The following is a 15,247-nucleotide window of genomic DNA, read 5'->3' as shown; positions in this document are numbered from 1 at the left end:
GGGAGCATCGCCTTGATGGGCTGGCCCTGGACAGTGAAACTGTCTTGAGCCCCAGGCGTGCCCGGGTCACCAGAGGAGAGGCCAGGCGGCTCCAGAGGCACAGAATTAATTCTGTCCCCAGGGCCGCCCAGGCAACAGTGTCTAGGAGAGTGGAAATGCAATTCAACCAGACAGGGTGTCTCAGAGAGGGGCCCTGCCTCACAAGTGCTCCAGCTAAGAAAGGGTGACCCTGGAGGCCCAGCTGGGCAGACCCCGGGGAGCCAGTGATCCATGACAAACTCACTTCCCCCCAGCTCTGCCCGAGCCTCCCTCAACCCAGTGCTCATCTTGGGTCCTCAGTGGCTCTTTCATCCTCCGGGCTCCCTTGCTCTGTCCCTTCACAAAGGGCGGTGCCATGGCCAAACAGGGATGAGGTGGGGAGGCTGAAAAAAGCTGATTTCTGGATGACAGAAACAAGGCTTAGTCTGCGGTGAGCAAAGCTGGCGGTGCTCTGGAGTGCTAGCTCTCTGCGGGAGGAACCGCCTGGGACTCTGTGGCAACTGTCATGAGGAAAGGCATTGGGATGAATCGAGCTACAAACCAGCAGGGGAAGCTGATGAGACACCACAGCCTGGGTCTTGTCCACGCCTGACCCCACAAGCAAGGCCTACAACTGGGCAGCAAGGTTCTCAACCATCCTCTGAGCCTCTGGAAAGAGAGGGAAGGTCCCCATCTCCAAGGTCTGAGGTCTCGGCAAGGGGGCTCCCCGAGGCCCCACGCAAACCCCACCAGATGACGAGCTCTGCACATCCCCGCCCTCAGGAAATCTGGGGACACCCAAGCCTCGCTCAGGCAGCACCTCCAGCCTCTGAGGGGGGCTGGGGCAGCCAGGCCATCATGGGGGGGCTGGGCTGGACTGCACTGAGGCAGAGTCCTTGGCCCTCAGGGGCCCCAGGAGCAGGGCAGGCCAGCCACCCACCCTCCTCCCAAATGTCTTTCCTTTCGGAGGAAAAAGTCAGGCCAGTGGGGACTTAGAACCCGCGAGTCACAAGTTCTTGGCCCCTGAGAGCCCCTCTGGCCACTCTGCACAAGAAGGGCCCATGGTGGGGGCATCAGTGCAGACCAGTGGGGACAGAGCCACCAAGGAGACAACTCTGGTGATACTGCAGAGAGGAGAGTGAAGTCACTGTGAGTGGCCAAAGGCCATCTCCAGGCTGCTGAGTTCCTGCTAACTCACCTGCTACTCCTCACCGTCTTCAGCTAAAACAACATCATTTAAACAAAAATTTCCAAAGTCTGATGATGCTGAGGGGCCCCCATGGGAAGGTGAGTGGTTCTGCCCGCAAGGTCATGGGTGCAGCAGGCCCCCATCTAGCATCTGTGCTAGGACTGCAGCCTTCTCTCAAGGGTTAAGGAGGCCCCCTCCTGAGTGAGGACTTGGGTGTGCAGTCACCCTGGAAAAGAGGGTCTCATAGAACACAACTCCACACCTACTGGGAATCCTGGGGGCCCTGGTCCGGGCTGTCAGGCTGAGACACCACCCTCCTCAGTGAACTTGGGGATCCAGGGGTTTGTCTTTGGGGCACAGTCTCAGGTGGGCAGAGGGAGGGGCTCACGTTCTGCTAAGACTCAAGGTGAGGACCAGAGGAGGCTGAGAGTCCCCAGGGGATGCATGTGCGGCCCTCCTGACAGCCCTGGGGGACCCTGGGGCGTGGCGTCCAGATGTAATGTCACTGATCCCGATGGGAGTGAAGTGAGGGCCTGGATCAGGTGCCCAGGTTCAGGTCAGCAGAGTGAAGGAGCCCAGCTGTGCTAGGAGTCAAGCTAGAACCCTGAGGGGGGCCCTGGGGCCCCAGGACATCCAGGTCATCACTGCTCTCAGCCCTGGGAGACCCCGGCAGGGTTGTGGGAATGAGCCCCCTACTCCCGCTTGCCTCTCGGGCTCCTGGCTGGGGAGGGCCTGGTTCTAAGGGGAGCAAGGTCAGGGACAGAGGGTGGTGCTCAGACCTGCTGAGAGTCAAAGTGAAGAGCAGGAGGAGGCTTGAGGAACGCCCAGGAGATCATCTCAGCTTGGGAAGCCCTGGGCTTGGAGCCCTGATGTCGTGCCCACAGACTTCCCTTTGGGGTCTCAGTGAAGTGATGGCCTTGGTGTGAGGTTTCCGCCTCTGGTCAACACAAGGGGCATCCCCGGACCTGCCAGGGCTCAAGATGAGGACCTTGAGGGAGGACACAGGGAACCCCACAGGTCCCGGCACCTGCTGTCAGTCGGGGGCGACTCTCGTGGGGGCATGAGCTCGGGGTCTCAGAGACATTGGAGACTTGACAGAAGGGGCGGGGCCTCCGAGATTGGAGGGGAGATTCTTAGGCTTTGAAGGAGTTTGAGTGAGGACCCCGAGGGAGGACTGGGAGGACCCTGGACCCCGGTCAGCGGAGACCTCAGAGAGCCCGCCTCCGTTGTCAGTCCGGCCGGCGGTGGAGTACAATGAGTGCAGCGGGCGTGGTCTGACTCCCTGACCCCCGCGTCGGCGAGAGATCGCGGCCCTGGGGTAAGGGGCGGGGCTTCAGCTGGGAGAGGCGAGAATCCAGGTCCTGCCCGGGGGCAGGGTGAGGTGCCCGAGGAGAGCTGCGGGACCCGAGGGAGGACTGAGAGACCCCACAGTCCCCGCCCCTGAAGTCGGCCGTGGGGGCCCTCGGGGTGAGAAGCGCACACTAGCCCCGTCTGCCCTCCTCACGGGCGGGTCTCAGAGAGACTGGGAGAGGCAGGGCCTCAAAATGGAGGACGGGATAAGCCCGGGTCCTGCCTGGAGTCCGGGCTCCATGAGAGGAAGGAATGAGGCAGTTAGACCCGAACATGGGCAGGGATCCTTGCCTCTGATGGTCTTGGAGGCCGCAGAGTGGGGTGAACAGGGTGAGCAGTTTCTTGATCTCTGGCTTAGGGACCTCGAGACCGGAGGCGATCAGGCGGCGGGCTGAGGCTTCAGGTCCACAGAGGGTGGATTTCCCGGACACCGAGGGAGGACTGAGCAGACCCCTGCCCCTGTGGTCAGTGCTGGGAGGCCAGGCAGGACGTGAGGAGGAGCTGAGGGACCCGCAGGAGGCCCTGGGCAGTGCGGCCACATGTGGGGACCCTTAGTGCTTTCTGTTCAGACTCTGGTCTTGTTCTGAGTTTCCATGCAGCCCCCCAGAGGGGTGGGACCAGGTCGTGCCAGGAGAAAGGTGAGCACTACAAGTGAGCCCTAACAACTGGGGGACCTCAAAGAGTCCACCCCTTGTACTGTCACAGAAGGCTCAGGGCTGTGCTATAGGACACCCCTGTGGTGTACCCTCCATTTCTCTCACAGGGGATCCAGGAGCCAGGAGGTGAAGGCAGAGGTCTGAGGACCATGTCCAGAGGTCGGAGAACAGAAGAGGTCCAGGCAGTGCCAGGAGTCAAGGTGAGGCGGGTGCCCTGAGTGTGCACCAGGGGCTCTCCATCCCAGAACATAGGGGACCCCACAAGGGCCTAATCTCCACACCTTGTCAGCCCTGGAAATCTCGGGCTGTGCTGACTGCACTCGGAGGAGCCATCTCACTTCCTCCTTCAGGTAGCCAGGGGACTGACAGCACCCATGAAGAGGAGACCTGTACATGGTCTGTGTCAGACTGCCCAGGATGTGGTTCTCAGCAGAGGCCGCTCTCATCCTCTCCCTCCCCCAGGCCCATGGTCCCCATCTGTCCCCCTGCCTTATTCCTGTCTGTGCTTCGATCCTAGGCATTGCACTTGGGATCGAGATGAGTGAGCTGAGCAAGCCCGAGGAAGACCTTCAGGACCCAGGCGAGGCCCAGGACCCGGAGGAGGAGCAACTCTTGGGGGCTGAGGCAGGGGAGGCTGCATCCGCCTTGGCCTCCTCCCCGCCAGTCTCCCTTGCAGTGGCCTTGTCCCAGGAAGCTCTGAATGAGATGCTGGTTAACCGGATGCAGTTTCTTGCTCCTCAAGTATCAGGCCAAGGAGCTGGTCTGTGGCACTGAGGTGAAGGAGGTGGACCCCATGGAGCACATCTACATCACGGTCTCCACGCTGGGATTCACCTGCGATGCAATGCTGAGCAGTGGGCAGGGCTTGCCCCAGGCTGGTCTCCTGGTGCTCGTCCTCAGCCTGATCATGCAGAACGGAGACCGTGCCCCTGTGGAGGAAGTCTGGGGAACACTCAGCAGATTGAGTGTGTGTTAGGAGTGAGCAATGCGTCTTTGGGGGGCACAGGCCACTGCTGACCCACATGTGGGTGCAGGAGGGGTACCTGGAGTACCAGCAGATGCCTGACAACGACCCTCATCGATACGAGTTCCTGTGGGGTCCCTGGGCCTATGCAGAGACCGACAAGTAGGAAGTCCCGGAGTATCTGCTCAGAGTCAGCCAGAGGTTTTCCGGAGCCTTCCCACCCCTGTCTGCAGAGACTGTGAGGGAGGAGAAGAGGAGTCCTGACCCAGAGAAGCTGCCAAACTGATCCTTCCCTCTGTGACTGAAGAGGGAGCAGTCAGCTTTCTCAGTAGTGATGGCATGGGCCACTGGGGAACCCGGTGTATAACATCTTTGTGTTCCTTTTCTCTGCGATGACGTGGAAATAAGTCTCTGTTTTTTATGAATTTTTCAAATGTGTTTTCTCAGCTTAAGCCTTAATAAACTTCAGTATCTAACTTTGTGAATGACATTGATCCCACATGTATTTGTACTTAACCAGTTTAAGGACCAGAGTTTTGCTGTTTTGTAAAAGAGATTGGGAACGCTCCCATTTTATTTTGTGACCCTGAGCAAGAGAACATGGAATTGGAATTACAACTATTTTGGATATGTGAACTTACTAGCAGTATATAGTTGGTGGAAGAACTGGAAAATACAAAATGATTGTAGTGAATTCTTGATTCTTATAGTTTTTGTCTGTCCTTCTCTAGAGCTAATCCATATCTGTTTACTCGGATTTTGCCAGGTTATTATTTAAGAAAGTAGAAGAAAATAGATGAGATTAATAGCCCCCTTCTCACTGGTTCATTTATTCCACAGAACTTCATGGATCCTCTGCTCTGTGGAAGGCCCTGTGTTAGCAGTGAGGACACTAGGAGAAGCAGGACACCACCACATCCCATTGGTGCTGATATCTGGGATGGGGTGGAAAGATGTTCTGGATGCAAGTGGTGCCACATCCACGGGGCTGAGCTCCCAAGAAGCAGGAAGGGCTCCTGCACGAGTGACTGATGGAAGCTCTGTCCAGGTGCCATTCATTCAGGGCCAAGGGTGAGGACCTGGGCTCCTCCCAGTGGCACAGTCAGAAGGTGGGTGTTTTTAGGAGAACTACTCTTCCTAGAGCCCTCCAGGAATAGTTATGATGTAGACAGGGTGGAAGAGGAAGGAGCATTTTGGATTCTGGGCACTGCAGATGGTATCCTGGGAGTGGTACAGCCAGAGGGACTGAGGAGGGTGGAGAGCCCTGCGAGCAAGGAGCAGGGATGCAGCCTAGGAGTCTGGAGCTGAGCTTCAAGGCAGAATCACATGAAGACCACACAGTCCTCACCCTCTGCCCTCCTTCTGGGGTCCATCCGTCTCTCCCTTTCCCTTCATTACATGGCAGGGCTGGGTCAGGAGAAGAGGAGACATGTGGATGGGGAACTGGTGCCTGAACCTCTACGGAGAGGAGCGCAAAGTGCCAGGTGGGAACCATGGCTCATAGGTCAGTAGGACTGTTATGGTATCTCCTGGGGGAACCATCTTCCTTTGGGAAGAGCATGTCCTGTCACCACCATTAATAGAGTAACCAGTAGCCACATGAGGCTGGGTAGTGTGAACTCAAATGTGCTTAGTGTGTCCCAGGGCCTGACCATCTGCCTTAATATAATGTGAAGTCAAATGAAAATAGTTAGAAGTGGGTAACGGCTAGATAGCCCCGCTGAGGAACTGCAGAACCTACACGGGGCACCAGAAGCACAACTTCCCTTGTGGGTCACTGGGAGTGGTGGTAGATGGGGGTCACTGTTCCCTCTGGTTCCAGGGCCATATCTCTTACTCAGTGGGGGAGCTAATGACGACAGATGTGGAGTTTGTCCAGTCCCTGGAAGGTGAAACCCCAGCACCACGGGCTCTCATATCCCAGTGTGCACCTCACATGTTCTTCGTAGAGGCCATTCCACTGGCCCAGGAGACCAGCAGCTCTGGAAGCTGTGGTCTCAGGGCAATGAGGGCTTTGGTGTAAGGGTCCAGCCTTGGGTAAACTCAGGGACATCCTGTACCTTCCAGAGCTCAAGATGAGGACCCTGAGGAGGACAGAAGGACCCCTTAGATCCCACCCCTGCTGTCAGCCCTAGGCATCCCTGGTGGCAGCATGAGCACTTGGCAGTGTGTCCTACCTTTGGCATCCCCGTCTCTGACAGGTCGGGGCCCTGCTTTAAAGGGGCGGGCCTTAGAAGGAGAAGGGGAGGATCCTAGGTTCTGAAGAAGTCTGGGTGAGGACCCTGAGGAAAGACTGAGGGGAACCTGGACCCCGTCACAGAGTGGGCTCAGGGAGCACACAGGCTGGGATGAGCACATGCCGCATTTCCTGACATCCGGGTCTCAGAGAGACTGGGGACCCGCTATAGGCGGCAGGGCCTCAGGTGGGCAGAGAGAATTCCAGGTCCTGTGGGGTAAGCAGTTGAGGTCGCTGAGGGGGGAGTAGGGGACCCTTGACCTCAGAGAAAGCTGTCTCTGTTGTCAGTCCTTGGAGACCGTGAGGTAGGATGAGAACAACAGGCATGGTCTGCCTTCCTGACATCCGGGTCTCAGAGAGACTGGGCACGTGGTATAAGGGGCGGGGCCTCAGCTGGGGAGAGGAGAGGATCTGAAGTTGTACTCGGAGACAAGGTAAGGCCTTGAGGAACGACTAAGGGGACCCCCAAGGAGTACTGATGGAGCTCCACAGATCCCTGGCCCTGTCACCCGCCCTGGGAGACCCTGGGGTGAGACGAGCACACTACACGTGTCCTGACTTTCTGACATCCGGGTCTCAAGAGAGACCTCCTCACATCCTGGTGTGAGGAGCCAGGCCTCAGACTCGGGGAGGACAGGGCTCCGGTCCTACCGGGAGTCAAGGTGAGGACGCTGAGGGAGGAGTGAGGGGAGCGGGACCCCAGAACAGAGGGGACCCTGGTAGTCCCCAGGCAGGACGACCTCGTGCCGCATTTCCTGACATCGGGTCTCAGAGAGACGGGGGACCGGGCGAGAGCGGCGGGGCCTCAAAATGGAGGACGGGCCAATTCCAGGGCCTGCCTGGAATCCAGGCTGCAGGCGGGGAAGGACTGATGCAGTTAGACCCCAACACAGGGAGGGATCCTTGCCCTTGATGGGGGTCTTAGAGGTCCCAGAGCGGGTTGAGCAGGATGAGCAGTTTGTCGACCTCTGGCTTAGGGGCCTGGGGAGGTGAGGTGCTCAGGCAGAGGGTGGAGGCTTCAGATCCACAGAGGGTGGACTCCCCGGACAGAGCCAAACCCACCCTTGTGGTCAGTGCTGGGAGTCCAGGCTGGACGTGAAGTGGGGTCCGAGCATCTCCCCAGCCTAGGACCCGCGGGAGGCCCTGGGCAGATGTGACCACATGTGGGGCCCCTTAGCGCTTTCCCTTCAGACTCGGGTCTTGTTATGAGTTACTCTGTAGGCCCCCAAAAGGGCAGGGTCCAGGCTGTGGCAGGGGAAAGGTGGGCACTACAAGGGAGCTACAAGGGGACCACTTCCCCCACAACTGAGGCGGGGGGCTCAGAGTCCAGGGGTGTGCCACAATCTACCCCCGAGGGGCCCCCGCCATTTTTCTCACAGGGGCTCCAGGAACCAGGAGCAGAGGTCTGAGGCCTGTGTCCAGAGGTCAGAGAAAAGAGGAGGTCCAGTCAGAACCAGAAGTCAAGGTGAGGAGGGTGGATGAATGAGCACCAGGGGCTCCCCATCCCAGAACAGAGGGGACCCCACAAATCCCTAATCCCCCGACCATGTCAGCCCCAGAACCTCTGGCTGTGTTGGCTTCACCCAGGAGAGCCACTGCCCTTCCTCCTTCGGGTAGCTGGGGGTCAGACTGCCCAGAAGGACGGCCACTGTGAGGCCGAGAGCACCCCTCAAGAGGAGACCTATAAGTGGCCTGTGTCGACCACCCAGGGTGTGTTTCTTAGCTGAGGCCCATGGTCCACAATGTCCCCTGCCTCACTCTTGTCTGTGGTTTGATTCCAGGCATCGTGCTCGAGGTCAAGATGAGTGAGCCAAGGAAGCCCAAGAAAGACCTTCAGGACCCAGGCGAGGCCCAGGGCCCAGAGGAAGCACAGCTCTTGGGGGCTGAGGGAGGGGAGGCAGCAACCCCCTCAGCCTCTTCCCGCCCAATCTCTTTGCGCGCCGCTGAGGAGGCCTTGCCCCAGAAAGCTCTGAATAAAATGGTGGCTAACATGGTGAGGTTCCTGCTCTACAAGTATCGAGCCAAGGAGCCAACCTCCGATGCCGAATTGCTGCATACGGTCCTCGGAGGTAACCAGGAGTACTTCCCGGTGGTCTTCCGCCAAGCGGTTGAATGCGTTCTGCTGGTCTTTGGTATAGATGTGAAGCAGGTAAAAAATGCACCCATCTACATCATGGTTCCTTCCCTGGGCCTCACCTGTGATGTGAGACAGAGCGATGGGCAGGGCCTGCCCAAGGCCGGCCTCCTGGTGGTGGTCCTCAGCCTGATCATGCAGAATGGGGATCGCAGTCCTGAGGAGGAGATCTGGGGAGCACTCAACAAGATGGGAGTGTGTGTTTGGAAGGAGCACTCTATCTTTGGGGAGCCCAGGGAGCTGCTGACCCAAGTGTGGGTGCGAGAGGGGTACCTGGAGTACCGGCAGGTGCCTGACAGCGACCCTGCTCGCTTCGAGTTCCTGTGGGGTCCCCGGGCCTTTGCGGAGACCAGCAAGGAGAAATTCACAGAGTATCTGCTCAGGGTCAACCGAAGGACTTTTAGGTCCTTCCCACTCCCTTCTGCAGAGGCTGTGAGGGAGGAGAAAGAGGGGTCCTGAGCCAGAGCAGCAGCCAGGCTGATCCTTCTCTCTGTGATTGAAAAGGGAGTGGTCAGCCTTCTCAGGAGTGATGGCCTGGGCCACTTGGGGAATCCAGTGTGTAGCAGTTTTAGATTCGTGTTCTCTGCGATGACATGGAGACTGATCTCTGTTTTCTTTAGGAATTTTTGAAATGTGTATTTCAGCTTAAGGCTTAATAAACTTCAGTATCTAACTTTGTGAATGACATTGTTCACACATGTATTTGTACTTACCCAGTTTAAGGACAAGAGTTTTGCTGGTTTTTAAAAGAGTTTGGGAACTTTCCAATTTTATTTTGTGACCCTGAACATGGTAACATGAGATTGGAATTGTAAGTATTTTGGAAATGTGAACTTACCTAGCAGTAAGGTACTTGGTGAAAGAATTAGAAAATAAAATGTGATTATAGCGAAATCTTGCTTCTTATACATTTTGTCTGTCATTTTATACAGCTAAGCTATCTCAGTTGATTTGGGTTTTCCCAGGTTATTATTTAAGAAAGTAGGAGAAAACTAATCCAACTAAATAAGGCCCTGCTCCCGGCTCATTTATTCCACAGGACTTCAGGGAGCCTGTGCTCTGTGACAGGCCGTGTTAGCAGTGGGGACACTAGGAAGAGCAGGCCACCCCCACACCGGGAGTGATCCTCTAAGAGCTTGCAGCCACATGAGGAAGGCGGAGCGACGTCCCCTAGTCCCAGAACAAGGCAACACGGGGCGGGGCAGTGGGGCTCCAGGAGAAGCCAGCGAGTGTCAGTGCCTGAGCCAGGGCAGTTTGGGCTTTGGGAAGCTGGGTTCCTTCTGTGGGAGGTGATCGAGATGAGGCTGGGTGGTGGCAGTACCAGACCTCTCGACGATGTCTTATGGGTGAGAAGAAAATTTGAAATAGGACATATACAATAGAAGTTCCTCTTCACTCGGAGATGAATCTCCTGGGTCCAAAAGAGAAAGTGCACTTTGATCAGGATCAAGTAGACTCCTGGTTTTTCTGCCTGAGTGTAAATACACTCGAAAGGTTCCAAATGAGACATGAGTGAATTTGGGTTGGCACACAATCTTCTCAGTCTCAGGGTTTATAGCTGAAGACATTTCAGTTACCATGTTGCAGAAACTGGTACTCGAGAATCCAAGCACGACACTCGGAGAGCTGGAGAACTCAGGTTTATTATGCTGGCGGGCCCAGAGGAGTCAACATTCCAAGCTCTGAGCCCCGATCAAAGGGATTGCAGAGTTTTCATAGACAGACTGTAGTGGGCAACACTAGCTGTTAATAGGCTGGTTTAAACTAAGGGGTTTCTCATGCTTGGGAACAGTGGTCAAGATGAGGAGGGGGATGCCTGACCTGCACAGGCATGATTAAGCAGGTTTGCAGGGGCAAAGAGCAGGACAAGGGTGAGTGAGATAAACTCCAGTTTCTAGCATTGCAAGTTCCCGCTTTCTGAGACTACAGGACCTAAGTGATCTAGACTTTGCAAGGCAGAAGCTGAGTTACAGAGGCAGAAGGAGAAGGAGGTCGTGTAAAATTTTAACTTTTCCTCTTCGTTCCCCACTCTTGATGCTTCTATCACTCATTGTAGAAAGCATCGTCCCATGTTTTTGGTAGGACATTCCGAGCTCCCCATCATTTAGGGAGGGTGTACTGAACTACTACCATTTGTAACTTGGTGGATTCAGTCCTAGAGCTTATGAACTGGGTAATAGCATAGAGAATACAAGGGCCAAACAAGAGCACTGCAAAGAGCATGAAGAGAGGACCTGTTAAAGGGAGAAGCCATGATGCCCAGCTCCAGATATTGCTCCAATTACCCCAAGAATTAGCTAGCTTTTCTCTCTTTTTCTGATTTGTTCTCTTTGATGTTGGGCCATGTTCCTGACTATTTCTGACTGGTGTATATAAAAGCAGCATTCTTCATTCAAGAAGAGGCAGTAAAAGAAGAGGCAGACACTTTTCAACTGTCAGTAGGTCTGCTGCTGCTGCTGCTGAGTTGCTTCAGCCATGTCCGACTCTGTGTGACCCCATGGACTGCAGCCTACCAGGCTCCTCCGTCCATGGGATTTTCCAGGCAAGAGTACTGAAGTGGGTTGCCATTGCCTTCTCCAGTCAGTAGGTCTAGACCTCTCTTATTTGGCAAAACCACCTCAGCCAGGGAGACTAGTTGGTCCCGTAAGGCCACTAAAGATTTGGCCACTCTCCCAATGTCGTCTGTGAAGTCTTTGGATAGTGTATGATAAGAGGTGGTTGATGAAGCAATTCCTTCTATTCCCATCCCTATCCCAGCCGTGATTCCCAGACTAGCTAGTAGGGGTATAAACTGGATGACTCTTTTTGACGGCATATGTGCTGCCAGAGGTACGGTGGGAGTCTGGTTGTTAGGGACAATATTCATCTGGGGAGTGAGGAAAGCTAAGGTGCAGATATCCACCTAATTGACAGGTAGACATAAGTAAGCATCTGTCCCACAAACAAAGAAAAGACCTTGATAGGGGCGGCACCATCTATAACAGCAAGGGACACCAAATGGCTGCAAAGCAGCCTGCACATAACAGATAACTGAAGACTTGCAAAAGGTTTTCTCCCCATCTTTGGGGTGTCATGGCTGTAGCAACTGAGCCTATCGTGAAGGGGCATCAGTTATACTGTGGAGCAATTTAGTTGGTGGGGAGAATCGATCGTAAGAGACTTCTAGTAAGAATGAGGCTTCCCATTACAGTGAGATAACAGACAGTTAACTGTAAATTCTGACCCAAATCCTAGCCCTGGGGTGCGACAGAAGCTAGTCCTGTGGCGAAGAGCACAGAAATAACAGCAATCAGGGATAGAGTCCAGGGTTGACAATGAAAATCCATTGATATTTTGATAGTCGGATCCTGAACATTCGGCCATGTGTTGACCAGCTAGCTGCCGGAGTGCGGATGGAGCAAGGCTGAAGAATCCTCAAGCTTCTGCTGTGCATGTACTTAGTCAGCTTCCGGAGTGACTAGAGCAGAGCTCAGCATCCTTCGCGGGTGAGGGTCGTTGTTTCTGAAATAGACCTTGAGGAGCTTTTTGGGGTCCACAACTGCTTTCCAGGTGTCCTCATTACAGGAAGCCACTGCCTTCGTGACTCTGGTGTGGTGGATCCAAGGGATGATACCTATAACTTTAACAGTAGTAGGGCTTGCCAGGATGACTGTGTGAGGGGCTGTCCAAACTGGCTGAAGTGGTTCCTTTTTCCAGTCTTTAACCCATACCTCATCTCCTGGCTGACAGGGGTGAACCCAATTGCCCAGTGGAATGGGTGTCCATTCTCAGGTTTCTTAGGAGATATGGTGGAAGATTTTCCAGGGCCTGGGGGTGTTGGGACATCTCCAGGTCAGCTAGTTGTTGGTGGTCTCCTTTGAGCTTTCTTATCACTGGGGGTGGTCTCCCGTATAAGATCTCAAAAGGAGAGTAGCCTGAGGTCCTCAGGGTGCACTTGTGGAGGGCAATGAGAGTCCACAGGCTAAGGCAGCTTGTTCTAGTGTTGTCTGAGCATTGGCCAGGGGATATTTTTGTCGTACTACTACTTGGAGAAACAAACTTAACAAGAATGTTAAAGATATATTGCCCAAAGATTAATAGAAGTAGGAAAGCTGCTGAGGGTGCAACTAGGAGAACCAGGTCCAGACATTGGTTCGTGACATTAGTGTTTCTCTAGGTGTGAGAAGATGCAAGAAGTTGGACTCGTAAAAATCTTTACCTGAAAATATCTGACTATCTGAAGGCCTGTTTTCCTGGGTTTTTCCCAGAGCACAGAATGCCTTATTTTTTGTCTCCACCCTGAACTCCTTTCAAGGGGGTGTTGAAGGTCAGCATCTTGTAGTGGTCATGATTCAGTCTTTGTAGATGCAGCTGGCAAGGGCCAACTTCCAGTCAGCAGGGCCCCTTCATAGTCATATTTGACCATGTTTGGGAGGCATTTCATGGTCATTGTGTCCTGCAGTGCTGGGAAGGCTCATTCCCAGGTCTAACAAAGATTCCATTGACAGGCCACTCAGTGTGTTGTCACTAGACCAGGCCTTGTAAGTAGCAAAAGTCTCTGGACCATAGCTGTCTTACTAGCTTCTTGGTCCAAGAAAATGTTTCCTCTTGTTGCTTCTTCCCATATCTAAAGTTACATTATTACAGTTAATGGTCTCATATGGAACTGCATATCAGCATTTCATCCCAGGCTCTGTCACACATTTGGTAACATAAGAAATAATCTTCTGAAACAAGCTACATAGAAAATAATATAGCTAGCAGTTATTAGTAAGGTCACAAGCAAGAATTTAAGTCAAGAACTTTCATTGGGGATAGCCCGGTATACCCCAGGTCACCAGTCTCAGTTAAATGATTATAGCCAAGTATTAAATCTCCTGGTGGTGCATCATGGAGCATCTGACCTTTATCCAAAGACTGGCTGCTGAGGTAAGCCTTAGAAATAATCTTAAGAGTGTCCTTTTTAATAATTTAATTAAACCTTTTAGCAATATAACATAACAAGGAACTATCTCAGAAGTGAGTCTTAGTAGCAGAGACCTTAATTAACAAAACTGGAACTGAATATTTAATGAAGCATGATTTTTTTTTTGGAGAATTCATGTGAGGGCATTAACGCTGTAGCCAGGTAAGGCTTTAACCCATCAAATAAAAATGAGGTCTGTCAGGGAGCTGGGAAAAGCTAAGCAGCCATCTTGGATTTCCCATAGCCCTGGATCTTTGATTTTTAGCTATTGTCTATTTATTTTTAATTTCCTGATTTAAAAGAAGACTGTCACCATGTTTTAAGGACATCAAGATAGCAAAAGTCTAACCTTGAAGAGTTATTTTTTGTTGAAGCAGAATGAGCTTTGTCTACATGGACCATAATCTTAAATAATGTTTATTTACATTAATAAAGTAACAAGAAGATTTTTAAAACAAATAAAAATCACTTAAAGGCAAAAAAATTTATAATCTGTTATCAAAAGCTGAATTTTAAGAAAACTTTGTTCCCTAAACAGAGAGAAGACTAAATTCTAGTCTGGTACCAGCTTACTGTTAATAACAAAATTTGTTTATCTGTTTAATCTTAGAAAGTCTTTTCCATAAATCTTGAAGAACTAGCAATATTCTTCTAAATGCATGGGAGTAAATTCATAGAAGACATGATTAAAATCTGATTCTATTGCGATTGACAAGGAAACCTGGTCATAACATTTTAATATGGACATGGAAGAACAGATTGGTTCCAAATAGGAAAAGGAGTCTGTCAAGGCTGTATAATGTCACCCTGCTTATTTAACTTCTATGCAGAGAACATCATGAGAAACACAGGGCTGGAAGAAGCACAAGCTGGAATCAAGATTTCTGGGAGAAATATCAATAACCTCAGATATGCAGATGACACCACCCTTATGGCAGAAAGTGAAGAAGAACTAAAGAGACTCTTGATGAAAGTGAAAAAGTTGGCTTAAAGCTCAACATTCAGAAAACTAAGATTATGGCATCCAGTCCCATCACTTCATGGCAAATAGATGGGGAAACAGTGGAAAACTTTATCTTTTGGGGCTCCAAAATCACTGCAGATGGTGATTGCAGCCATGAAATTAAAAGACACTTACTCTTTGGGAGGAAAGTTATGACCAACCTAGATAGCATATTCAAAAGCAGAGACATTACTTTGCCAACAAAGGTCCGTCTAGTCAAGGCTATGGTTTTTCCAGTGGTCATGTATGCATGTGAGAGTTGGACTGTGAAGAAAGCTGAGTGCCGAAGAATTGATGCTTTTGAACTGTGGTGTTGGAGAAGACTCTTGAGAGTCCCTTGGACTGCAAGGAGATCCAACCAGTCCATCCTAAAAGAGAGAAGTCCTTGGTGTTGATTGGAAGGACTGATGCTAAAGCTGAAACTCCAATACTTTGGCCACCTCATGCAAAGAGTTGACTCATTGGAAAAGACTCTGATGCTGGGAGGGATTGGGGACAGGAGGAGAAGGGGACGACAGAGGATGAGATGGCTGGATGGCATCACTGACTCGATGGACGTGAGTTTGAGTGAACTCCGGGAGTTGGTGATGGACAGGGAGGCCTGGTGTGCTGCAATTCATGGGGTCTCAAAGAGTCGGACACAACTGAGCGACTGAACTGAACTGACCTGAATTGTTGCTTCTTGACATGCATACAGGTCTCAGGAGACAGGTAGGATGGTCAGAGATTCCTATCTCCTTAAGAATTTTCCA

General features: G+C 52.5%; 1 protein-coding gene and 1 pseudogene across 1 annotated transcript; both read left to right on the top strand.

Moving 5' to 3' along the window:
- The first annotated feature begins 2,482 nt into the window (after positions 1-2,482).
- LOC120881774 lies at positions 2,483-4,878 on the top strand (annotated as a pseudogene).
- Positions 4,879-8,214: 3,336 nt separating this feature from the next.
- LOC120881773 (melanoma-associated antigen 10-like) lies at positions 8,215-9,006 on the top strand. Its single transcript, XM_040265419.1, has one exon. It carries the CDS (start codon positions 8,215-8,217, stop codon positions 9,004-9,006), a length of 792 nt encoding a protein of 263 aa, XP_040121353.1.
- Positions 9,007-15,247: the final 6,241 nt, after the last annotated feature.

The sequence above is a fragment of the Oryx dammah genome, unplaced genomic scaffold (assembly GCF_014754425.2).
Source record: "Oryx dammah isolate SB20612 unplaced genomic scaffold, SCBI_Odam_1.1 HiC_scaffold_23, whole genome shotgun sequence".
NCBI lineage: Eukaryota > Metazoa > Chordata > Mammalia > Artiodactyla > Bovidae > Oryx > Oryx dammah.
Note: the sequence above shows the minus strand (reverse complement) of the source record. Positions and strands in the feature narration are given on the sequence as shown.

Bases quoted from the DNA above. Each gene is read 5' to 3' on its own strand.
- LOC120881773 (XM_040265419.1), top strand. From the start codon at position 8,215: ATGAGTGAGCCAAGGAAGCCCAAGAAAGACCTTCAGGACCCAGGCGAG.